General features: G+C 38.8%; 1 protein-coding gene across 1 annotated transcript in view; it reads left to right on the plus strand.

Moving 5' to 3' along the window:
• The window catches only part of DOCK3 (dedicator of cytokinesis 3), a 450567-nt gene that overhangs the window by 205069 nt on the left and 218891 nt on the right, over positions 1-26607 (plus strand). Inside the window, exons 8-9 of the mRNA XM_036739628.1 lie at positions 1765-1806; positions 4932-5086. Of these exons, the coding sequence (XP_036595523.1) occupies positions 1765-1806; positions 4932-5086 (197 nt within the window). The remainder of the gene's footprint in view (positions 1-1764; positions 1807-4931; positions 5087-26607) is intronic.

The following is a 26607-nucleotide window of genomic DNA, read 5'->3' on the forward strand; positions in this document are numbered from 1 at the left end:
AAATCTTTGCAGAAAGTTTCACTAGAATATTCATATATGTGTATGTATGGAACTGATTCAAATATATTAGAATAAGAGTCATTACCCAATTGACAAATGGTCAAAGGATATGAACAGGCAGTTCTCAAAGGAAGAAATCCAAGCTGTGTAAAGCTGTATTAAAAAATGCTCCAGACTACTAACAATGAAGTAAATAAAAATGAAAGCACACCCATCAGACTGGCAAAGCTTACCAAAAAATGACAAATTTTAGAAGGGCTGAAGGGAAACAAGTATATTAATTCACTTGTGAGCTGTGAATTACTCCAGTCACTCTGGAAAGCAACTTGGAACTGTGCTCAAACTACTAGACTGTTCATACCCTTTGACCCAGCAATACCACTACTAAGCCTGTACTCCAAAAGAGATTACAGAAAGAGGAAAAGGAGCCGTATGTTTAAGAGTACTTGGAGCAACTCTGTTGTTTTCAGATCAGAATACATACTAGAGATGATTCCAATACATTGGAGGAGATTATTCTTCCATAACCCCAGATAATCAATCAAGTTGTATAGTGCATGTACTTGTAGCATCCATATGAGTTAGTTTTAATACCTATTAAAGTCTCAGGTCTTTGAGTGTGGGGGCTGTCTTGATTTTGTATTTTTATTTTCAGTGCCTGGCACTTAGTAGGTACTTATTAAATCCTTGTTGATTTACTGAGAACAATTTTTTTATTTTCTTTCCTTCTGAATATGTTCTGCCCCCCACCTCACCCCCAACTTGTGCCTGTAGTACAATAATAGCTAAAATGTATGAAACATTTCCTTGGGTCTGGGAAGATGTTTGCCTGATTATTAGCAGAAAAAATAACATCGCCAAATGTCAGCATTAAAATTGTTAAATGAAAATTGTGGGTTTACCCAATTCCTTTGTAACAGTTAGCTTTAGAGAAATGAATTAGATGATTTTTAGGCTCCTTGCATTATCAGATTAAAGTCAGGACAACTGAACTTTGGGATCAGCAATTGCTGGGATCAATTAAATTCAACCTGAAATTATCAAGAACTTCCTATGTGCCAAGCATGTAATTTAAGGGAAAGCTCCACAGAGGGGGAGAGATTTCTAAATTCAGTTTAATGTGTACTTTAAGGTCCTACTGTGCATAAAGTGCCATATTAGACTCTGAGGAGAGACAGTGTTTAGATAAGATGTGACCCCGGGCCTCACAGTACAGCTCACTCTCTAGCAGAGCCTTGAATGGCAGGTAGAATTTCCATAGGCAGAGAGAATGAAGAAGGCCATTCCACATGAGCAAGGTAGCCAAGGCAGGAGAATGCAAGGTGTTTTCAGGTTGGAGCTAAGGGTTCAATTAGGAAGTTAGGGGAAGATTCCAATATGAAGCTGACTTGGGTTACTAAGTCCTGTATATCTGAGGTGGAGCGGGGGGAGACTGTGTGTGTGTGTGTGTGTGTGTGTATAACTATGTATACCTTGATGTAACCATGTATACCTTGATACAAAACTATGTATACTTTGTCAAAGGTCTTTTTCAAGACATGTATGAGAGGTGAGAGTTGTAGAGAAGAGGGAAGATATGGTCTATCCACATATTTAGACCACTGTGGTAACTGGTATATAATATAGGTTATTGTAGAAAGAATTATGCTGAAGTAAGAATTAAAGCCCCAAGAAGCTTGTACATCTCACTGGGCTGGGGAGGATTTGTTACTCAGAAAACAAACTGCTAATTGACTGAAAGATTGCTCTCTTTTCTTTCCCTAGCACTTATCTAGCCGGCACAGTGTACAACAAAGCACATCCCAGGTAAGCTGGCTTTAAAAAAAAATCTATCATTTCCAGTCTGCTGCCTTCTTTTAAGATATGAGAATGCATCGGGAAATAATCGACTTCTTATTTGAAGTCACCTTTCATCTTAGGATCCATGACCCATAAATCAACTGACCTTTGAGTATGTCAGCACTATCAAGGATTCGGTTCCCTGCCTGAGACTCCAGGCCCTCATGGGCAGCTGCTCGGCAGCTGCTTAAGAACAGCACATAATCTCTTGGCAGCACTGCGCTCACTCCACAAAAGCTATCCCTTTCTCCTCATAGCACCGGGAACTCCTCAGGTAGTCAGAGATTGGTAAGGTCACCCTTTTATGAATATATAATAGCTTCATAATTTCAGCTCCAACCTAGCCTTGAAATTAGCTATCCAAAAGGAGCCTAAGGGAAATGGTTCTTTAATACGTGTTTTTCCAGTTAGACTACAGATTCACAGTGTACCCTGGAGCAAATTCTGTACCCTCCTTAGCCATCCATAATAATAACGGAAATAATAACAACTGGTCTCACCTACTTGATGGGAATAGAGTAAGAGTAGAAAAAGGTAATACAAAAATGTACTCTGAACTTTACGCAAAGTACACCATTAAATTGACCATGATGCCAGGGAGGGATGTGATCTGTATCAGCACAGTTTGGGGTGTTTACTATTTATTCCAAAAGTCGATCCCGAGAAATTCTTTCTCTGAGAGGGGCCAGCAGCCGAGCACCATCAACCTTAAGCCAATCTCTTGGCTTCTAGCTCCCTGCCTGCCTGCCTGATTGCCTTATTATACACATGACATGACCAGAATGACCAGACGCCAACACTCTCAATAAATACTCCAAACAGCATCGTCTATTCAAGGCACTGACACAAATCTAGAACCTGGTTCAGTAGCAAGAACCCTCACCTTCTCATCAGTCTGAAACATCTAGTTGCCAAGAGCAACTCAGTGACTCGTATTTTTTATTTTCAATTGTTCATTTTTCCTCTTTTTTATTTCTAAGCTTTGTTTTTTGACCTTTTGACCTTCCCATTCCTTGTATTGCATTCTTAAGTGATAATAGTAGTTGGTTTCCTTGCCACCTTAGTGCAGACCCTAATCGGTATTATTTATCCCCTCATGGCTAACAGGCAGGGTCTTTTGCCCGTGCTTTAAATGAAGCTGAAATGAATGCAGCCATATTTTTAGCAATAATAAATCCTTTAATCTGCATGCCCCTTTATTAAAGAGTCTCATTGTCAGGGATGTTATTATAGCTTCATTTAGCATCATCTCAAGCGAAAGAATATATATATAAAAGTCTTTGAAAAGTCTAAAGAACTGTGCAAACATAAGGATTATTCTAAGGGGTTATTTTAGTTAACTTTCTCTAACCTATCCCAATATAGAGGAATTACAAAGTATTATCAGTGTGTTTGCACAGGCTTCTGTAAGGACTGATACCATGCAAGCAAGTTTTGATATCCTAACTATAGATATGTAAATGAAAATGAGATTTTTTTTCTAGTTTATCAGAGTTCTACTTGTTAAAAAGAAAGCTAGTAAAATATCCAGTTTGTGACCAGGAGCCCTGCATTCCAGTCTCCGCTAAAGTCCTAATACTGGATTCTATCATCTTTGCTTATTCATACATATTGACAAAAAGAAATTGGCTTTATACCAGTAAAAAAAAAAACAATACATCAAAACAGGGAAGAGGAAAAGAGGAGGAGAAAGATGGAAGACATACAAGAATTTTATTAAAAATTGAAAATGTTTCCCTGCAGTAATTCATTTAAGAGATATTAATGAATGTAATTCCCCTTTGGTGCTGTTTAAGGGGCTATTGCTACCCAGGCTCACACTCTTATTGTCATCCTCAAGTCCTCATTCTCAATTGTCTCACTTAACCAGTCAGTTGCCAAACTTTGCCATTTCTTTCTCTATAACATCATATACAAATATATACACATATACATATATAAAATATATTATGTTATATCATATTATATTTATATATAATGTTACATATTATATCATATATGTATGTGTATGCATATATACATACATTTACGTATGCATATATCTCCCCTTCTTTCCATTTACATAACCACCATACCTCATTCAGGCCTGTATCTCCTCTTACCGCAGCTATTGCAATAGGCTTCTAATTCATCGTTCCCTCAAGACACTCGCTACTCCAGTCCATTCTTTATACAGCTGCCAAAATGATTTTCCCAAAGCACAAGTCTGACTCCTTGCTCAGTAAATTTCAAAGCTCCCTATTACTCCTAGGATCAACTAGATACTCCTCTGTTGGGCATTTATAGCTCCTTACAATCTGGCTCTTCTTACGCATTACTCACCTTTACAAATTATCTGGATCAGCCATACTGGCCTATTTGCCTTTCTTTACGTTTAACTGTCTCTGTACTTTTTTTTTGGAGGGGGGAAGGCAGGGCAATTGGGGTTAAGTGACTTGCCCAAGGTCACACAGCTAGTAAATGTTTTCTCTGTACTTCTGCACTAACTGTTCCCACCCCCTCTACCGCCATGCCTGGAACATTCTTCTTTCCCATCTACACTTAGAATCCTTGGCTCTGTTCAAGATTCAGTGAAAATTCCACCTTTGGAGCAGTTAGGTGGTGCAGTGAATAGAGCACCAGCCCTGGAGTCAGGAGGAACTGAGTTCAAATCCTGCCTCAGACACTTGACACTTACTAGCTGTGTGACCTTGGGCAAGCTGCTTAACTCCAATTGCCTTGCCTCCCCCACAAAAAAATCCTTTAAAAGAAAAGAAAGAAAACCCAGCCTTTTTCAGGAGGCTTTTCCCAATCGCCCTAGATGCTAATGCTTTCCCCTCTAATATTACCTCCTGATGTCATTGGTCCTCTTCCAGAAGGAAGAACAAACAATAACAAGAACCACTTTCTATCTACTTTGCATATATCTACCAATTTGTGGACATGTTGTTTTCCCCATTTTGAATGTAAGAGCCTTGAGGGTAAGGATTGTTTTTCCTTTTTCTTTGTATCCTCAGTGTTTTACCACCATGCCCTTAATAAATGCTTATTGATTAATTAATTGAGTAACATATCATTAAATATGTCAACAATCACTGCATCCCTCCACACAGGTGGATACCATTCGTCCGCGTCATGGAGAAGCCTGCCGGATACCAGTGCCACATCATTTTTTCCTCAGTCTAAAGAGTTTCACCTACAACACCATCGGAGAAGATACAGATGTCTTTTTTTCTTTGTATGACATGAGAGAGGGCAAGCAGATCAGGTAGGACTGTGACTAGTATGGATTTATTTTTGCTGCAAGTAAGGGTACTTTGGGAAGCCCAAGTAGATCGTTAGGGGAAAATAGCATCCTCCTATTGGAACACATATGGAAGGTCGATATATTTATTTATTGCTTAGAGACCTTTAATATGGAAAGGGTGTTTGCTTTGATTTTACTTCCTATAAAACTGAAGAAAGTTATTTGATTTATGACCATCATGTTTAATGTACATGGAAATGAAACCTCTAAGTGCTAATACAATAGCCTAAAATGGTATATTGAATATTTCATAATACCTCCTACACTTTCATTCTTATCCAAGTAAAAATAACATGTTATCTCTCATGTATGGTGAGATATGATGCAAAAGATTCTGTGGGGAATATGCCTTGGGTTGTTTTTCCATTTATGGGAATAGATTGGCTCCAGCTCATGCATTCTTCCCCAGTTTCTGTTGTACCCAGCTGCAAATGCATATATAATGATCATCCGAGATTTTTTTAATTCAGTTTGTGGCCATAGATCAAAGTAATGGCACTGACCCATATGGAAATTTAACTTATGACCTTTGTCCTCATCATCACTATTATGTAACCCATTTACCAAACTGGCCAAAAATATCCCAATAAGACTGAAATATGCCAAGTTCTTTTATCTTCTAATTTATTTTGTATTTTCTGACACAATGTATTGCAATTACTTCAGCTTTTCAAAAGGGTTCATCTATGTTTTGTTCCCTCTACCACCACAGATCATGTCTCTTCCTCCACTTTAGTGTATTTCATGAGTTACTATGACCAAAAATAGAAAATCATCACCTGACAGTCATCCTCCTGGTAATAAGCCTATCTACACTGAAGTAACATGATCCTTAGAAGAGAGATGCCCAGCCTGACACATACTCAGAGCCTCTATAGTTTTGTAGGACTTAGTAAAGCAGTGGTCCCTAGTGTCTTCACATATGAGCCTGCATCCCCCCCAATGTGATAGTAGTTGTATTTATGCCACCTATTTGGGGAGAGCTAAAACAAAATGGTAGTACTTGGTACACATATGAATTGTCTCTGTTGTCAAAGCTGAAGGTTTCCTTATGACAGAATGATTAGATTTAGTGAAGCTTCAAACTATGTCCTATGCTATTTAACCAGTAACATAATTTTAAAAGGCAGAAAGTTATCACACATTTGAGAAATTCTAAATACATTTCAAATCATTCGAAGATGCCTTAAAAACAGAATTCTATAACCTTTCAACCTAAATAGAAAAAAAGCCAGCTAGGTACTTAATTAAATACATCCTCTTAAATTGGTGACATTGAAAATTTTGCTTCAAGAAACACAATTTTAGCTTCCCAATATGATCATGACAGCTCAATATTCTTTCTTTACAATATTCTTGGTGCCATCCACTACATTGTAAATAAACAGTATCTCAAGGTAGCTTCTTAGATTTCTATAACCATAAAGCTTTAAACTTCTATTATGGTTGGATGTTAACTTGGTCCTATATCACTTTCCAAAAGTAATCTTCAGAAATCCCAGAGGATTACAACAGTATTATATAGGGTATAACTAATATTTACAAAGTAGAATTTATTTCCCCCTTGTATATGGCTTCTCAGAAGAATTGTTTAAACTACTATATCTCGAAGAAAATGTTGCCATAGATAGACTATCAATATTCCTTTCCTCTTGAGGAGCCAAAGTAAGCAATGGGGAAGCAAATTAACAAGAAAATAGGACCCTTCTCCATTTTGAAGTCCCTACTATGGTATTAAAAAATAAACAGAAGCAGTGATTTTTGTCAATACATGTATAAGAGGAAATGTTCATAAATCATTTTCTTTGAGACTTGATTAAACCCTACCTTGCTCTGTAAACTGAGATATTAAATATTTGCCTGAGGGCACTTTTTACCACTAGTGGAAATTGTCAAGTATGCTTTGGCAAGTTAGATTTACACTTGTCTCATGCTTTAAAAAAAAGTCTGTAAAGATCCTTCTGTCTTTTTGTTGTATTTTATAATATCATTGTGTCAAGAAAGAGACATATTAAGATCATCTCCATAAATATTTTTAAAAACCCTGCAGCAAGCCTATGTACAACAAAAATGGTCAAATTCCTGAAGAACATGTAGTTGGATATAAACAGAAGCCACACTCCATTTGTCCACATATTATAGAACTAGAACCATGGTTCTTATTGACTTTTATCTCCTTGAGGGCAGGCACCATGTTTAATACATTTTGTTTATTCTAAGGCACGTTGCATGTAAGAGGTATTTTTAAGAAGTTTACACAAATAAAAATGGGAGAGAAGATGGGTGAGGCGTAGGAGTTAGACTTGATGGAATAGACTTTGGTGGAATAGACTTGGTGGAAGCAGAGTGATTCTAAGTTTCTGGGCAGTAGAAGGCATGAAAATGGTGTTTTAAGAACATTTGCAACAGGAAACCATCTCGAGGGTATTCCAGTGGCATTCTTTAACACAAGCATTACATTACTACACATAACTCTTTAATCATGGCAAATAGAAAAGAAACTTTAATACATTAAGTGATATGTGTGGCAGGGGAGCCCTTGGTTTTTTTCCCAAATCAACTAGCAGCAGCTTCCCTTTTGGTCTACAGTAAAAGCTCTTCACCTTTCTTTATATCATGGACCCTTTTGTCTGGCAAAGGCTATGGACCTTTCTCAGAATAATGTTTTGGGGTTTTTTTAAGTGTAAAATGAATTATGTAGGATTACAAAAGGAAACCAAAGGTTAATGAAAATGAAGGTGTAATTTTCCCATCCAAGTTCTTAGAGCCCCCCAATTCTATCTATGGATCCCAGGTTAAGAACCCCTGGTCTATATACACAATCACTCCATACATAGCTGATCCCTATTGTGAGGTAATGGGTGTTTCCCCTCCTCCAGGATTGTTCCATGCATGGCCAAACCTTCCAGAGGATCAATATCCAGTCAGTTTGGATAACTTAGTAATCTAGGCACTCAAGTTGATCAATGTCTTATCAAAGGCTCCATTGACAATCTGAATTGGATACTGATTCCTTCTCCAAGATCCCATTTCATCCCACTGTTCTACTGCCATTTACTCTTTTTTGGCCAGGCTTTCTACCTTCACTGCCACATACATTCATTGATTGCCTCTGAGATTGTTCATGTTGAAGGGATACAGATATAGTATTAAAGTCTTAATACAGAAAGTACCCATAGGGCTAGAAGTCAGCTGCCTCCATAGGAAATGACCATTTTGTCTTTTTATGTCCTTTTTCCTTCTTGAAAAACCTCACTATACTGTATCCTAATTCAATTCCCCTGGCTCATTCTAATCCTATTCACTCTTGAGCACTAAGTCTACTAGTGCACCTGTTGACTTGTGAGAGCCTTTACTTGGTACGCAATGTTGAAACATTCCAAGGATCTATAGATGAGGTCATGTAAAAACCTGGTGCTAATGTGCCAATGGATTCATGCTGTAGCTGGCAGGGAGGAAAGCTACAGCCATACTCCAAGCTACACCATCATAAGGTATTTAGGGCCCAGCTAATGGGTATGGAGAGGAATTGGTGACAAATGAGCTAGAGAAGATGAAGGAGAATGGAGATTCAAAGATAACTCCAAGGTTCCTGGCTTAAGATAATGAGGGTACCTGTGACAGAGAGAGGAGTCAGAGAGTAGATGATGAGTATGATTTGGAAACATGTTGAATCAAAGTAGAGATGTGATGTTGACAGATGGAAGTACATAACTGGAATGAAGGCAGGAGGCCAGGGACAGAGAGGTTCTTTAGAGAGTTTGTGCACAAAGGCAATGCTGAAACTCTAAGAAGAAATGCACTTACTTAGAGAATAGGAAGAGAGCAGAGAAATTAAAAAAACAAAGCCTTTAGAAATTCCACTTAAGGCTCACAAGAATTAAGTACTGACAAAGGAATGACAATTGCAGAGGAAGGGAATGAACCAGAATGGTACACTGCCAGAGAGACCAAGAAAGAAGCTATTCAAGAAGTAAAGAGTAGTTAATGGTGTAAAATATTATTGAGAGGTTGCACAAAGATTAAGGAAAGGATTTAACTAGAAGTATCAGTAACTTTTAAGCGAATCATTTCAGTCGAGTGCTGGGAGTACCAGGATTATAGCGTGTTAGGAAGGAAACAAGAAGGCAAAAATATTGAAATGGCAATCCAGAGATCTGGGTTCGAGTCCTGCTTCTACTATCCACTGGCTGTGTGGCTTTGAGTAAGATGCTTAACTTTTTTTGATTATTATTGATTTCTTTATTTAAGATCTCTTCTAAAGTGTTGTGTAAGCTAGAGCTGTCTAGAAGTGCCTTAGGTAGTAGTAGTAGGTTCCCAACTCATAAAGTCCTCAAGTTAAGATTGTATTGGTATGACCATTTGCCAGGGGAATGTTGTTAGGTACAGACTGAGCTAAATTCCCTCTAAAGTTCCTTTTAATTTTGGACATTTTCTGATCCTTTTAACATGTAGGCAATAGCACAAACCTAAATATCCTACCTGCTTAGCAACAAAAGGAAGTGAAGATATAGACCTCATGGGAAGAGTAGACGAAGTGAAAGATAGTTTAGGAGAGATGGCCTATCAAAGAAAGGAAGGAAGGAAAGTAGGAAGAATTGGTTCTTAGCAAATGGCTACCTCTTACAGGTTTAAATGAAGTAGATACTGTATATATAGGTATTGCTCTTCTGGAACCTCAGAGGCTCCTATTACAGTTCTGTATATATTCCTTTTGGAACAAATTGAACTTCTTAGCTGTCACGAGACTAGTGCAACAGACTTGTTGGGCAGATTTTGTGGGGTCCTTTTGGCCCATTAGCCCCCCACCAGAAAACTTGTAGGGGCAATAGATACAGCTCTGACCTTTGTAGCTGAATTAACATTGGAGTAATCTACATCAATCACTATCATGACCCAAATGACAGAGAAAATTAAGAGAGAAATTAGTCATTACCCTCATATAGACTGGGCCGTAGAAAGATCTAAATATGCCATGAGATTGAGCTCATAGGGAGAGAGAAATGTAAAATTCATAAGACTATTGAGGATGTTAAGAACCCCAGAGAGTTGGTTTCCTTCACTGAGGAATGGCTTCGCCTGTTTTGTTTGATTTGCTGTTTTCTGAGGCAGAGTGAGGAAAAGAAAAGGGGAAAAAAAGCTTTTAAGTCAAATGTAAAGTGACCTTTTTATTGTGCTGTTCAAAAATTATAGTCTCATTTTCCAGAATGAATTTGTTGAGAAAAGAATTTTGTAGCAATTGCCTGTGAGGCCCAGGGAATTTCATAGAAAAGCTTTCCTGCCTCTGATTTCAGTCTTTTCCCCAGTCTAGTAGTGATGCTGTCTTTAAAAACAATACCAAGTTTCAGAGGAATCTTTCCTAAGCTGTCTCCTCTGACCAGCCCTTTTATGGCCCTGTCTTTGATGTCCTCCCTGCTCTAGCTCTTAGAACACTTGACCTTACTAAATTATTCAGCCTTTCTTACTTCTGTGTATATGGAGATATTTTGTTTGGATTGTGAAGCCATTCATGTGTCAAAATCTATTTTACAAAGCCTTCCTGGCAATATATCTCTCCTCTACTTAGTTATCATCTATGATTATAGAAAAGGAAATGTTTGAATTCAATTGAAGGAATATTTATTTTACTACATGCAAGGTACTGTGCCTTTTACTCAAAATACAAAGGTGAAATTGGTATGGGCTCAGCTTTCAAGAAATTTATCCTTTAAAAGATATATCAGGATCTTGAACCTCTGGCTACCAGGGTCTCACAGCCTTTGGGAAGAGACACAACTAATGATGGAATATGATTATGTTATAAGAAATGATGAGCAGTACAGTTTCAGAAAAATCTGGAAAGACTTGTGTGAACGGATGCAAAGTGAAGTGAGCAGAATCAGGAGGCCATTGTACACAATAGCAGCAATATTGTAGTGATGATCAACTATGGGAGACTTAGCTACCCTGATCAATACAATGATATGAAACAAAGAATTCATAATGAAGAATGTTATCCACATCCATGAAGAGAACAGATTAACTCTGAGTGCAGATTGAAGACACTTTTTTAAACTTGCCTTGTTTTTTGCTTTTTGGTTTGTTTGGTTTGGGTTTGGATTTGAGTTTTGGGTTTGTTCACAACGTGTCTCATGTGGAAATATGTTTTGTATGGTTTCACATGCCACCTAATTGATATCACATCCCTTGCCTTCTCAATGGGTGGGAGAGGCGTGGGAAGGAGGGAGAGAATTTGGAACTCAAATTTTTTTTCAATTAATGTTAAAAATAAATAATTTTTTTGAAGAAAGAGGCACACCTAAGAAAACAGCAAAGTGTTCAGAAAACATTGTCAAGGAGACAGCTGTTACTGACCTGATGACATCTCTCACATCCATACCCTTCTTTCCACTTCTGTAGCCACGACTCTGGTTTAGACTTTCATATTTTCTCTCTTGGACTGTTGCAATAGCCTCCTAATTGGTCTCCATACCTTGTCTCTTCTGACTCCAAACTATTCTTCTCACACCTGCCAAAGTGATTTTCCTAAAGCACATATCTAACCATATCACTCCCCTACTCTATATATTCTGTTAGTTCCCATCCCCTCTAGAATCAAATGTAAAGCACTCTGTTTGGCATCCAAAGACCTCTCAACCTTGCCCCAAACTTACCTTCCCAGCCTCATTACACATTACCTTCCTTCTCACCTTCTACTATCCCACCAGATTGACTTTCTTATTGTTCCTCATACTTGACATGACAGCTAGATGGTATAGTGAATAGAATGCTGGTCCTGGAATCAGGAAAACCTGAGTTCAAATTCAGCCCCACTTTACTAGTTGCATCACCCTGAGCAAATCATTTAACCTTTGTTTAATTCCGTTTCTCCATCCATAAAATGGGAATAATAGTCGCACCTACCTCCCGACGTAGGATAAAATGAAATAATATTTGTAAAGCACTTAGCATGGTGCCTTGCATATAGTGTTTAATAATCATTTCCTTCCTTCCTTTTTTCCTTTTTCCTTTCTTTTTTTTTTGCCTTTGCGCTGGTCATCTTATATGCCTGCAATAAATTCCCTCCTCAGCTTCTAGTCTTAGAATCCCTTATTACCTTCAACACTCAACTCGAGCACCATCTTAAAGGCTACATCAGTGTGGTCAAATTCACTGTTGGGCACCACTAAACTCTACTTAAGGATCCCTGCCAGCTGCATATTGACTTCGTTTTAAAATGTAATGTTATCTATGTTTTATGATATTTGTATTCATTTTTTCTGACCACAAGTCTATTTAGTACTTTATTTTTCCCCTGTTACATGTAAAAACAATTTTTAACATTTGTTTTTAAAACTTTGAGCTCCAAATTCTCTCCCTTTCTCTCTCCCCATCCTTGCCCCCCCATTTGTACTCATTTTGTAAAATATTTCCCATTTACATTTTAATCTAGTTTGGGCTGCACTGGGGAGCATTGTGGGCCTCATGGGGCCCAGGGCCCCCACTGTCAAATGGAGTATATGAGACCTCTGTTCTGTTAAGCCTTTCCAGATCCCCTCAGAGCCTAGTGATGCTAATGCTTTCCTTCCTCAAAAAAACAAAAACAAAAATGTGTGCATAAAAATATATATATGCATACACACATATACATATATGAGCATATTACATTTCTATCTATTTATGTTTGTCTTCTCTGCTAGAATGTAAGCTTCTTGAAAAGAGATCCTGTTTTATATTTTTTTTCCTTTTCACCACTGTGCCTACCACAGTGCCAGGCAGATAAAAAGACTGAACAAAGCTCACCTTCCCTGGCATAGAACTAAGACTCTGATGCTCACTCCTGGTGGCACTAGCGGCATGACTGTGTAAGGATGACCACTTTTTCTAAATATCTAACCTGGTTGCCACCAAGCTTCCTACTTGAACCTAGAATTCTCCAAGTTTAGTTTGTAAAATTCAAATCAACTTCCTTAAATTTAGAAACATTAGCTTAGAAGCCTGGGCAAGCTCAAAGAAGGCAAAAAGGCTGGTGACCTTAACAGAGTTTTTGGCAAGTGTGGCTGCCTTTCTATCATCCACATAAAAATTGCCCATTATTTTTGACTGAGTAACAAGAAGGAAGCCTACATCTACACAAACAAGTATGACATGAGGTGGTACTTTATGGGGCAAAAGGGAGATCTGGACAAAATTTCAGGAAGATGTGATTTCTTTGAAGAAAAAGACCTGAAAATAATGGGATTTTTATGAATCAAATTCTTAATGTTGGCTGCCACTCTAATATGTGTTGGTTGTGCAAATAACTTAGCGGAGGGGAAAGGAATAGTCAGTATAGAAATTTGTTTCCTGTTTTCCCCTACAAAGAAATCTTTTAATTCTGTAAGAAACACATTGCCCTATAAAGGTTTTTGACTGTACATTTATAATAATAATAATTGCATCCAATATTTATTTTGTTCCATAAGGTTTGTAAAGTATGTTAGTTACATTAGTTTATTTAATCCTCAAAATAACCTGTGGAGTAGGTGATACCAGTATGATTATCTCCATTTTAAGAGGAAGAAACTAAGCTTGGTAAGGTTAAGGTACTTATCCATGGTCACACACATTGAAATTTTGAACCTCTCTTCCCTGAGTCCAAGTTGAATATTCTTTCCACTAGACACGAAGTCTTGTCCCAATTTATAGTAGTATTTAAATAATCCTTAAAGCTGTTTAATTAGACAATAGTTGAGTAAATGTTTATAGACAGTCTAAGAATCCTGTGATTCTTGACATGCTTTGCCCCAATCCTTGCCTTCTGCCACTGTCACCGTAGGAATGGAAGGAGACAACACACCCCTTATGGCCACTTTGCTCTTCTTTATTTCAGGTACTGCCTTGGGCATTGGCCAAATAATTCAACACCTAGTGACTAGTCTACTCATCGCATCATAAATAAAGGGCTAGAAAGGACCTCAGAGCCCATCTAGCCCAATCTCTTCATGTGACAGATGAGAAAACTGGGTTCCAGGGAGGTGATTTACTCAAGGTCACACAGCTAGTACATAGCTGGGCCAGGATTTGAACACAGATCTCCTAGCTTCAAATTCAGTATGCTTTCTACTGCCTACCCATACTTAGGTAGGCCAGTCCTCTGAGAGTAATTATGTTCTGTCACTAGGACCATACTCAAAGTCTTTCTAGCGTGGCAGAACCAGCCAGAGCTTATATTCTGCCAGCCTAGTCTTTAAAAGAGCAGGATTAGATTCATGCCATGCTGATGCATTGGACTGAGAGTTTGTGGAGGGTTACGGAAAGAGGCATGGCAGTAAAACAGGTTGCAGCATATTACCAATTAATAATTACACATCAGAAGCAATGCTAAAAATATCATCAAAAAATGTATGGAGAAGAAAAGGTAGGATGGAGAGCCCAGTTACCCCATTGATGTCCCCTTAACTTCAAGTAATCCAGAGGGCAGCCTCAAGCTGTTGGGGGGACCCTTTGTGGAAAGTTTATCAGAAAACATGGACCAGTGTCACAGAAGGTGAAAAAGCATGAGTCGGCAATGGCCCCAACCATTCACATCACTTTGCCCACATCAGAGAACTCACCAACAATGAAGTATCCAATAAGTATAACACATGGATTTCTAGGAGGGAGGAGAGGAGGGCTGCCTGTTTGAATCTGACTGCCTGAATTCCCCTCATTCCCCACCTTCAGATGATCTCAGATATTTGGGGAATCTAGAGATCATTCTTCTTTAATCAAAGACTAAGATATTTCATTGGATTCAAAATTTTTCCTACATCAAGGGGACTGAAAATCTCTCTAAGCTTGTTGATTTTTTAATTGAACAGTTAAAATTAGTTTAAAATGTTGTCATCAAGCCACTTTATAAACAAGGTCAAATTTGAAAAATATGGAAAGAATTTATTTCTAAAATAGATTTTTTAAATGAAATCATATCCTTTTAGTAAGGTGAGGTCAAGACATAAACTTATTATTCAAGTCCATTTGCTTCTCAGCAACATTGAAAAAATCTGCCTGAGAGGTGGAAAAATGAAACCTGCATGATGGGCCACAAGCTGTGGCATAGAATTAAAAATGCATCTTTGCTTCTGATGATAGATCAAAAAGTGCACAGCCTCTCATTTCATTTTTCTCCCCAGCTTTGTCCACTTCTCTTTGCTCTCTACACTCTCTCCCTTGGTAGTCTCATATGTTGCTATGGCTTCAATTATTTCCTCTATGTAGATGATTTCCAAATCAATATCTCTACCTCAGACTTCATCCTTGAGCTAAAGACCTGCATTTTCAGTAGACATCTCTGCTCGGATGTCCTATCAGTACTTTAAATTTACTATGTCCAAAATTGAACTCATCACCTTTTTCCCAAACCTGCCTTTTTCTCTAAAACTCAATTTCCATTTATGGAATTACCATCCTGCAGTTGTCCAGGCTTAAAGCTTCAGAGTCAAATTTTATTCTTCCTTTCCCACCCACCCCCCACATCAAATTAGTTACCAAGTCCTATAAATCCTTCCTTTATGATATCCTTCTCATCTGTCCCCTTCTATCCATTCATGATAACACCACCCTAATTCATGCCCAAATTTTTTCATCCCTTGACTATTGTATTGGTCTCTTCCTACCACTAGTTTTTCCCTTGTTCCAATACAGCTACATGTAGCCACAATACTCATTAAATTTAACAGTTCCACTAACAAATAACAAATTCTGCAAGTGACCAGGAGAAAGACCTTCAAATATAAAGGAAAGGAAATTCACATGGCACAGGACTATTCTGCACACACAAGAAGCCACAGAAAATATTGGAATAATGTGTTTCAAAGAACAAAGTTCAAGATGCAACCCAAAGTGACCCACCCTGTTAAACCTCAGTTTAAACATGAAAATTAAAAAAGAAAAGTGTTCAATAAAAGAGGCTTTCTAAACATACCTAGAAAGAAAACCAGAACTGACAAAATTATTTGCTTCTCAAATACCTCGACAACAGAAATACAAGAAGGGCAAACAAATATGGCAATGAGGGACACAACAACAAAATAAAAATAGAATAACTATCAAGAGATTTTTTTCAGAATGTATATATACAAGAAGACAAGGGAGAAAGTGGAAGTCAAACAGAAGTAATGGTGGAGAAACAGGCCTAAAATATCATGGATTAAACCTCACAACACCCAGCCTACAAGTGAATCAATGTTTTGTTTGTTTTTGGAGGGGAGGACTAAGTTACAGAATGAGTGAGCCCATAAAAGGGGAGAGGAGAAAGAGGATAGAGGACAATATGTGACTTACCCTAATAAATCAAAGTCTACCACTGAGGAGAATATAATTCCTCTAGTCTCTCAGGAAAAGGAGAGCCTACAAAAGAATGAGCAATGAGGCAAAGATGTAGAGGGGGGGACTTAGGAGAAAGAAAAGAGGAAACCTTGTTTCAGTGGTGGGAGAGATACTGCTGATGAATGCTCCTGTGGGAGAAGAGCAGTATTTTACCAATAGACACCTATAAAAGGAAGAGGAAAGAAGAATCTTACAGTGGGCATTATCTCAGAGATTTGGTGCTTAGAGAGACCCCTCATTTTGCCTCAGGAGGAGGGGGAATCAGTGATCCTGAGGGAAACTGAGACCCAGAACAGTGGAGGGCATGGACACAGGAAAGAAGTTTTGAGGCAAATGGGGAGGAAAAGACCAAAGGGAAGGCAAAGGTCAATAATGAACTGCACAATCAAGGACATAAGAAGATTCCTATCATGAGGCAATATCCTCTCTATCATTTGTAGGAATTGGTATTTCTAAGAGTGAGATCTACAAGACAATAACAGAAATTCTTTAGAAGAAGGAACCCAAAATAGACACCTCAAAAGTCTTAATTTTATGAAGAACCTAATAAATATGAGGGTCATGGATCAAAGAATAAAATTCTAGAACAGACAGGAAGGGAAGAAAAATAATGAAGAAAATGAAGGAAAGAAATCTTTTTTAGAATAAAGCACAGAAAATGAAATTTTAGAAGTTAGTGAGCCTTTCCTTTGATTCTAGTGTCAATAGGAAGTGACCAGAGTTTGTTTAATATAGGAGCTCTGGTGTGGTCAAAGCTTTACTTTAGGAAAATCATTTTGGCAGCTGGGTGGAGAATGGATTTGAGTAAGGAAAGACTTCATATGAAGAGACCAATTAGGAGGCTGCTGAAAGAAGTGATGAAGACTGAAACAAAGGTGGTGGGATGGGTGACTAGAGAGAAGGGGAAAGACAGAAGAGACATTGTAGAGACAGAAATGGCAACATATGTGAACTGATTAGGTGTACAAGGTGAGGGGAAATGAGGAGGAAGGAAGGAAAAGAAGCAAACATTTATAAGCTTTGCCACGTACTGTACTAAGTGCTTTACATATATTATTTTATTTGATCCTCACAACACTGGGAGGTAAGTGCTACAATTATCCCCATTTTACAGTTGAGGAAACTACAGCAAATAGAATTTCAGTGACTTGCCCAGGGTCACAAAGCTCGTGTCTGGAACAGGATTTGAACTCTATCCACTGTGCCACCTAGCTGTCTAAGAGTCAAAGATAATTCCAAGGTTGTGGACCTAGGTAACTAGAAGGATAGTGATGTCCTGGAAAGAAAGTAGGGAATTTCACAAGTGCAGGTAAGTGTGGAGTCAGGGAGAAGATAATTGTGTTACATTTTGGACATATGGAGTATGACATATAATGACCTCTCATTGTATACAACTGCTGTTCATGCCCCTCCATAAATCCTTTTCTCAGGATCTTCCCAATGCTTTAGGGTCTTACACTAGATCTCTGGACACTGTGTGGCTACCAGTAGAGCTTGTTTACTATTCACAGTTTATAATTGCCTCTCACTCCTCTACCTGGGGATAGAGAAGGCCATGGAGAACTCCCTACCATACTGCCTAGACTCCTGCAATGTGTAGTTGATACCCTATGAGGCTGTGCTGAGACATAGCCCTTTATTTCCTTCACTAGCAAGGACCACTGAGTATGAAGAGGTCCACAGGAAGTCTCTGCCTGAGCTCAGCCTCTATGACTAACAAACCCATCACGTTTCTTCCTCTCTTTAACCCTGTGATGGTGAATAATTAGCTGCATGGTGTGATATTCTCTCCAACTCCCCACTTCCCATTCTTCCATTCCCAGGTACCTCAGCCCTTTTGCTCCTGTGTACCACTATAGCCCTACATCCTCCCTTCCTTCTTTGCACTCTGGAGATCTCATTCTTTGTGTAACTTCTCATCTTAGACATTTTCTTCCTAATTGTATTCATGGAAATATGGCTTCACTAAGATGATCTTGAAACCCTGGCCATCTTCTCCAGTACTGGATGCATTATCATACTTTCCCATAGGTATACTGGTCCTGGAGAGGTAGGGTGAATGAGTCTTGATCTCCATGGCCACTGCCATGGCAGAAAGTTTACTCTCCATCACTCTCCATACTCTTTCTTTGAGGTTTATGTAATTCAAATTTATTATCCTATTAAAATTCTAGTAGCATTTTTCTATCAGTCTGCAGGAAATTCTCCCTTCCTTCTTAGGGAATTTAGTATTTAGCTCACAATTCACACACACACACACACACACACACACACACACACACACCAAATCCTTCCATCATCGCAGGGGACTTCAACATAAATGTTGATGCTCCCTCAAACATCATTACCTTCCAATCCCTGAACCTCCTTGACTCCTAAGACCTACTCCCCCATTCCATTTCTGGGGAATGGTTACACCCATGATCTCTACATCATCTACAAGTGTTACACTTCAGTCCTCGAAAACTCTTAAATCCCTTTATTGGATCATAACCTTTTGTCATTCCATCTCTCCTTTTCCCTATGACTTATCTCTTCTAGATATCTGCTTCATCTTCACTGGGACCGTCAGTCTCTCCATACTTCAGTTCTCACCTAAGCATCACTCCTGCTCTAACTTCTCTGTCCTTCCTTCCCAGTCTTGGTGCTATAAGGAACCAATTCAGTGCTACATTGTTTTCTGCTCTTGAAACTTTGCTCAACTTTCCTACCAACGTTCACGTCTAATACCTGTCCTTGGATTACTTCCACCCTCTTCTTCCTCTGTTGCTACCCACACACTGCTGAATGGAGCTAGAAGGAATCACACAACTTGAATGGACTGGAACTTCTCATCTTCGCTGGACCCTCACCCTCATATGACAATCATTTTATTCTGTCCTATCTCGTGCCCCGCTGGGGCTCTTTGAAACCTATGTTTCTCTCCTTAAGCTTCCTGCTACATTCTCTTCTCCATCCCTCTCATCTGAAGACCTTATCTCATACTTAACTGAGAAAATAGAAACTATTTGCCATGGGATGCCTCTTCTCCCCTTCTCTCTGTTTCAAACTCCCTTGACATCATCCCGCACTCTCTCAAGTCAACAAACATTTAATATGTGCCAGGCACCTTTGTTGAAGAGGTGATCCTTCTCCTTGCCAAGACCAACCCCACTCCATGTACTGTTGATCTCATCCTCACTAAATTGCTTCCACAATACCTCCCCCTCATTTTTAGTACCCATCTATCTACTGCTTCCTCCCCTGATGCTTTCCCAAGTCTTCCCCATTCTGAAAGAACCTTCACAAAACACCATAATCTCTGATATCTCTCATCCTATATTTCTCCTCCCTTTTATAGCCAAACTTTTAGAAAAGGCTGTCTATACCTGTTGCTGCCACTTCCACCTCTCAGGCTGTTCTTTGCGGGTTGGCTTCTGGACCTCATCACTTAATTGAAACTGCTCTTTCCAAAGTCACCAATAATACTTCATTGCTAAATCTCATGGTCTTTTCTCAGTCTTCACCGTTCTTCACCTCTCTGCAGCAAATGAATCTGTTAACTACCCTCCTGTCCTAGACATTCTTTCCTCTATGGATTTTTGTAACTATTCTCTCTTGATTCCCCTCCTCCCTTTCTTACCACTCTTTTTCACTGCTTTGTCGATTTATCATTGATATCACATCTCCTAAATGCATATTTCAAGGCTCTGTCCTGGGCCCCATTCTCTCTCTACACTCTCTTACTTGGTAACCTCATCAGCTCCCATGGGTTTATCATCCCTATGCAAGTGCCTCTAAAATGTCCTCTAGATCCATGATCCTTGTTTCCCAAATCTATTTGTTTAGCCTATCTATCTCCTGAGTGTCAGTCATAAATCTCCAACCATCTCTTACATATTTTCAACTGGATATCCCAAAGGCATCTCAAACTTAACGTGTCCAAAATTCAATTCATTCTGTTTCCTCAATATACCACACACCACCACCTCCCTTTAAAACTTCCCTATTGCTACTGAGGGCACCACTATCCTTCTGGGTACCAGAGTTCACAATCTTGGCATTATCCTTGATTTCTCCCTCTCTTTCCCATCCAACATATACAATCAGTTGCCATTTTTTTTTCATTTCTGCCTTCATAATATCTCTCAGATCATCACTGTTATTCACCAACACCCACCCTATCCCAAGTCCCCTTCAACTCTTTCATAGACTATTACAACAGCTTTCTGTTTAGTTTCTTTGCCTCAGGTCTATCTCATCTCCAAATCATGCTCTATATAGCTGGCAAAGCTATTTTTCTGAAGTACAGGTCCGACCATGTCACTTCCCTACTCAATAAATTCCAATGGCTCCCTATTGCCTTGAGGATCAGTTGTAGGCTCCTTGGTTTAGTTTTTAAAGCCATTCACAATCTGATTCCAACCCACCTTTCCAAACTTAATAATTGCTCCTATTCCCACACATTATGATCCAGGCAAACTAACCCTGCTATATCTCAAATATCACAATCCCCCTCCACACTTTGGTGGTATTTGTCTCCCATTGTTGGAATGCACTCCTACCTCACCTTTGCCTCCTAGAATAACTTATTTCCTTGAAAACTTGGCTCAAGTGCCGTCTCCTTCATGAAGCTTATCCTGGTACCCACAGCTGCTAATCCCCCTCTCAAAAAAATTTACCCTGTCTTGATTGTGTACATATTTGATATATGCTTATTCATCCTATGTCTCCTACGATAGAGTGTAAGTTCTTTGAGGGCAGGGGCCATTTTATTTTTGTCTTTGCATCTCCAGTGCTTAGCACATAGTAGTTGTTCAGTAATTTGTTTATTGATTGATTCTTAATATCACTTGTTCTGTGTAATTCTTGTTTGGTAACATACTGAAATCTACCCATCCCCACCATGGCACTCTGGTGCCCTTTAGGTAACCCACAATGTCAGTCCTTCAGAGACTACAGTATTCCAAGACCTGTGGTCATATAGTATCATCAGAATAATATTAATGTTATATATTGATGGACAGGCTTTTTAGGTTGTCAAAGATGACAGCACATTTTGTTGGACTTTTGAGATTTTTTGCCAAGAAACATTAAAAAATGCTCTGACGCCATTGCCATCCTGCAGGGTTTATTTTATACTACTAAAGATTCCTCTGCCACAATCACCACCACCACCCCCTGACCTTGGAAGCTTTTATTATCAGAGGTGGAGGAGGGCAAAACCCAATAAGGTTTCTTAGGGGGAAAAAATTATAGACTGAAAGAAAAACTGAAACTTTTAGCACAGAGACTATAAGGTTACAAGCAGCTATACTTCAAAGAAAACTATTAACTCAATATGCAAGCAAAAAAGATTATGTTATAATAGAAAAAAGATTATATTATGTAAAGATTAAACTATATCTGTTATAAAAGTTACTTTTACTTTGAAAAGAAATCTCCCAAAATAGAAGCTGCACTCGCAGTTTCAGTATACAATAAGCGATAAGTGGGACCAAACCCATGCAGGAGATTGGTAATTAAAATAATCTTCCTAAAATATATCCTTGACCCTGTCAAAAACTTTTAGTGGCTCCCTTTTGCTGTGGGGATAAAACATAAATTCCTTGGTTTGTCATTTAATTCTCTCCACAGTCCAGCGTCAACCTACCCTTTCAACTTTAGTTCACAGGATTCCCATTCTTACACATTATGTTCCCGCAAAATTAAACTACTAGTTACACCCCAAACACCAAAAACCATAACTTACCTCCATACATTCCCATAGACTCTCTCCCATGCTAGGGATGCACTCTTTTCTCCTCTCTACCTTTTAGAATCCTTATCTCCTTCATTCACTCTTCAATTCCAGTGTTCTCTCTCTCCCTCCCTCTCTCCCTACAATCAGGGTTAAGTGACTTGCCCAATGTCACACAACTAGTAAGTTTCTGAGGCTAGATTTGAATTCATGTCCTCCTGACTTCAGGGTGGGTGCTTTATCCACTGTGCCACCTACAGTGCCTTCTCTCTTAAGTGGCCTTCCCTTATACCTCCAGCTCTAAGTTTCTTCTTTCCCCTTCCCCTCAAGCCATCCTTAAACATTTTGTCTGGCTCTCTCCTTGGTCCCTCTCTGTCACTCTCAATCTTGTACTATACTTATTTGTGTTCATATGAGATCATCCTTACCTCTAAATAAAATGTAGAAGAGGAATTGTCTTTTTAATATTCATATCCCTAACACTTAGCACAGTACTTTGTACACAGTAGGAACCTAATAAATATTTGCTAAATTTAATTAAGCAGACCACACACCTTTGGCCTCTGTCATATTTTGACCCTGAACCATATTTTCCAACATAATTTTCACTATTCCCAACTTGTCCACCTAATTAAAGCAAGAGTATTTATCTTGGGGTCCACAGATCCCCAAAGGGTCCATGGTTAGGTTTCAGGGGGTCTATGAACTTGGATGGGAAAAATGTGTATTTACGTACACTAACCTCTAACTGAAATTTAATATTCCTTTATTTAAAAACAATGTTCTGAGAAGAGGTCCATCACTGCCCTTCCCCTTCCAGATTGAGGACTCTTAGGACAAGCATGTGCTTTGTCAGATTTCACCACAAGCCTGACTTTCTCCCCCATCACAAACACACCTGTGTCCCTTCCTTCATGCCAGGCTTCAAATATACACAAACCAGGACCACAGGTATTTCCAAGCATTAGGTCAACAAAAACGCCAAGGAGCACAAGCAATGCTTTGGTTTCCTGTGCCTCTTTCGTTAAGCTTTTGTTGTTATTGTTTGTTAAAATGTCGTTAGCTCAGGTGACAGGTCGTAATTTTAGCCCATTTTGTATTTCTATGGAAACCCAGGGAATGCAGAAATAGCTCGTCTGTAAGGCCCGTAATGCCCCGTGGCCCGTCGCCAACGGACTGGACGAACTGAATCATTCAGAGGCACTGAGCCGGAATTCACTAGGAAGCTTCGGGTTATTTTTCAGAGCCAACCTCATTTCCCTCACAAATTTGGAGTGCCTTTCTCTAAGATGCCTTTGTAAAACATACTTCACAACAGAATGCAAAATACTAACACAGATTGAGGCTTAGATCTGGGGTTATTTCAGGTCATGGAAAGCCATCAATCCTCACAGGCTTTAGACCCAGAAGACACCTGAGACATCCTCCGAGCCCCTCCTTTTCAGATGAGTAAACTGAGAGCTAGACAGATAGTACAGTGGAAAGAGCTTTGGTTCTGCAGATGGAGGACCAGGCTTCAAAGCTCACTTCTTTCTACCTGTGTGATGTGTGAGCAAGTCACTTAACCTCCCCAAGACCTTAGTGTCCTCCTCTGTAGGAAGGCAAGAAAGGGACAAGCATTTATGTGTTAAGTGCACAACAGATAAATATTATCTCACTCACCCTCACAGCAAGTAGGTGCCATTGTCGTTCCTGTTTTACAGATGAGGAAATAGAAGCAGACAGAGGTTAAGTAGAAATTAAGTGACTCATCTGTAGCCACACGGCTAGTGTATGTGTGAGGTTGGATTTGAACTCAGGTCTTCTCTGTGTTATCTTGCTACCTAATGAGGGTCTTGGACTCAGTGGTTGCTGAGATCTCTTCCCGCTCTGGATCTGTGCTCTTATGATCCCTGAAAGTAGAGATTGCCTCATTTTTTTATTCATATTCCACAATATCTTGCACATAATAGGAGCTCAATAAATGTTCCTTGATCGATTGGTTGATCCTACACAAAGTACTAAGTTGAAACATCCAAGTCTGGAGCCAAATCCAGAGCTCTCTCAACTCTTCCACGCTGCCAGACTCAATAGAAATGGTTCTTCCTTCTGAATCCTCATGGATTCCCACCTCCCCAAACCACCACGCCCCCCACAGAATGGTAATCTCCTTAAGGGCAGGGACTGTCTCATTCTTGTCTCCATCTTCTTGGCACCTAGCAGAATGTCTTATCCATGGCAGGGGTCTTAATAACTATTTGAAAAACATACTTTGGCCAGTTGATCCATATTTGAACCAGAGGTATGAAACATCTGCTTGAATAGAGGCAGTAGATAGAATACTAAGCCTGAAGTCAAGAAGACCTGTGTTCAGATCTAGCCTCAGGCATTCAGCAAGTCCCGTAAGCTCTAGCACCTACCTCCCAGGGTCATTGTGAGGATCGAGTGAGATAATATTTGTAAAATGCTTTACAGACCTTAAAGCACTATTTAAATTTATTATTATCATCATCACTATTATTATTATTATTATATGATGTTTGGGAACACTGCCTACGGGAGGCCCCCTAACAAGGCATTTGTGTACCCTATTATCCCCCCTGTTACTGTTACTGTCTGCCAGAGGCTTTGAGCCATCACTGGGACACATTTGAGTTGGTACATCACAAAAGAGATACCCACTTGCCAAGAAGGTCTGGATTTTCCAGCATTAAACTATGCTTTTATGAAAAGTAATATTTTAGTAATATTTGAAAATTATGAAAAGTAATATTTTAATTATAATCCCATGCTCCCCATGACCTAGACATTTGCCTAGCCCTATCCTGTTTCTGCCCACAGGCCTAATTTGAACAACAGACCTAGATTCAAATCCCAACTGGTATTTACTAGATGTGTGACCTTGAAAAAATCATTCAACTTCTCTAGTCCTCAGTTACCTTGTCTGTAAAACAGAGAGAGGCTAGACTAAATGTTTTCTAAGATCCTTTGTGATCTTATGGTCTGTAACACAATAACAGTTTAAGGACAAAAATGAGACGATTATAAGAATCCCTCGAGGGCAGGGACTATTTTCCCCTTTCTTTATCTTCCCTGTGCTTAGCATAGTGCCTGGCTCATAGTATGCACTCGATAAATGCTTGTTGGCTTGATTGACTGATAGGAAGTCACCAAACTTTTTTCTCAATTTGATCAAGTCTCTCCCAGACTATCTTTGCTTAATAGTGATTGAGCCAGAATAGTGCACTAAATCGATGATAAAATATTTTGCACAAACAAAATCAACTTAGCTAGAATAAGAAGAAAAGCTGTCAAGTGAGAGAAAACATCTTTGTATCAAATATCCATAGGGAATTGACACAAATTTATATGACAAGCCATTCCACAGTAGATATATGGGCAAAAGATAGGAATAGTTTCCAAAGAAGAAATGCAAACTCTCAATAACCATGCAGAAATGTTTCATATCATTTATTATTAAGAGAAATGCAAATAAAATAGTAAATGCATATAAAACAACTATACAGTTTCACCTTATACCCATCAAATTGGCAAAGATGATGAAAAAACATAAATGTCTAAGATTAGCGATATGTGAAATTAGGCACACTAACTCAACTTTTGGTAGAGCAGTGAAGTTGTTCAAACATTGTGGAAATTCATTTGAATTATGTGAAAAGGTTGCTAAACTGGTCGTTCTCTTTGACTCAGAAGTAAAAGAAGGATGGGAGATGGAGTTAGAGTTAGATGATGGTTTTAACCTAACAGAGTGGATGGTATGAAACAAATGAGAAATTCAGAGTTTTGAATGTTAACTAATATCCCATTTACAGAATGTTTAAAAGTGTTACCTCTTGGGCAGATAGCAAGAAAGTTTCATCCTAATATGATACACTAGGTCACTATATAAATTTCTATTACCTGTGTGTAATTGGAGAGATGCTACAATCTGCTTTCTAGGGTGGAATTCTGTTAATGTGTCTTTCCCTTGGAGCTCATTTGGCAAAGGATATAGCTTCAGCCAGTTGAATTCTATTAGCTTTTATTAAACATTATAGACCTGTCTCTTGAGCTAGCTACTCTTTCTGCTGGCCCTCATGTGAATCTAGACTCTTTGATAAAGATTTTTTAGCTTTATAAAGCTTTTATAAGGAAGCCAAGGGCATTGTAGACATAGTTTTGGGGTTTTCCCCCAATTAAGCATCTGTTTCCTCTCCTTCCCACACTTCCCCTGAAAAAGAGAAAAGAAAAAAAAAACACTTGGGAAAAGTATCCATAGTTAAGTAAAACAAATTCCCGCATTGTCATGTCCAAAAAAGGTGTCACATTCCTTTTTTTTAACCCATATCCTGTCTGTCAGGAGGTAGGTAGTATTCTTCATTATCTGGAATTATTGTGGATTGTTGCATTAATCAAAGTTCTGAGGTCCTTCAAAGTTGTTTTTCTTTACAATGTT

Source organism: Trichosurus vulpecula, chromosome 9, assembly GCF_011100635.1.
Source record: "Trichosurus vulpecula isolate mTriVul1 chromosome 9, mTriVul1.pri, whole genome shotgun sequence".
Taxonomy (NCBI): Eukaryota; Metazoa; Chordata; class Mammalia; order Diprotodontia; family Phalangeridae; genus Trichosurus; species Trichosurus vulpecula.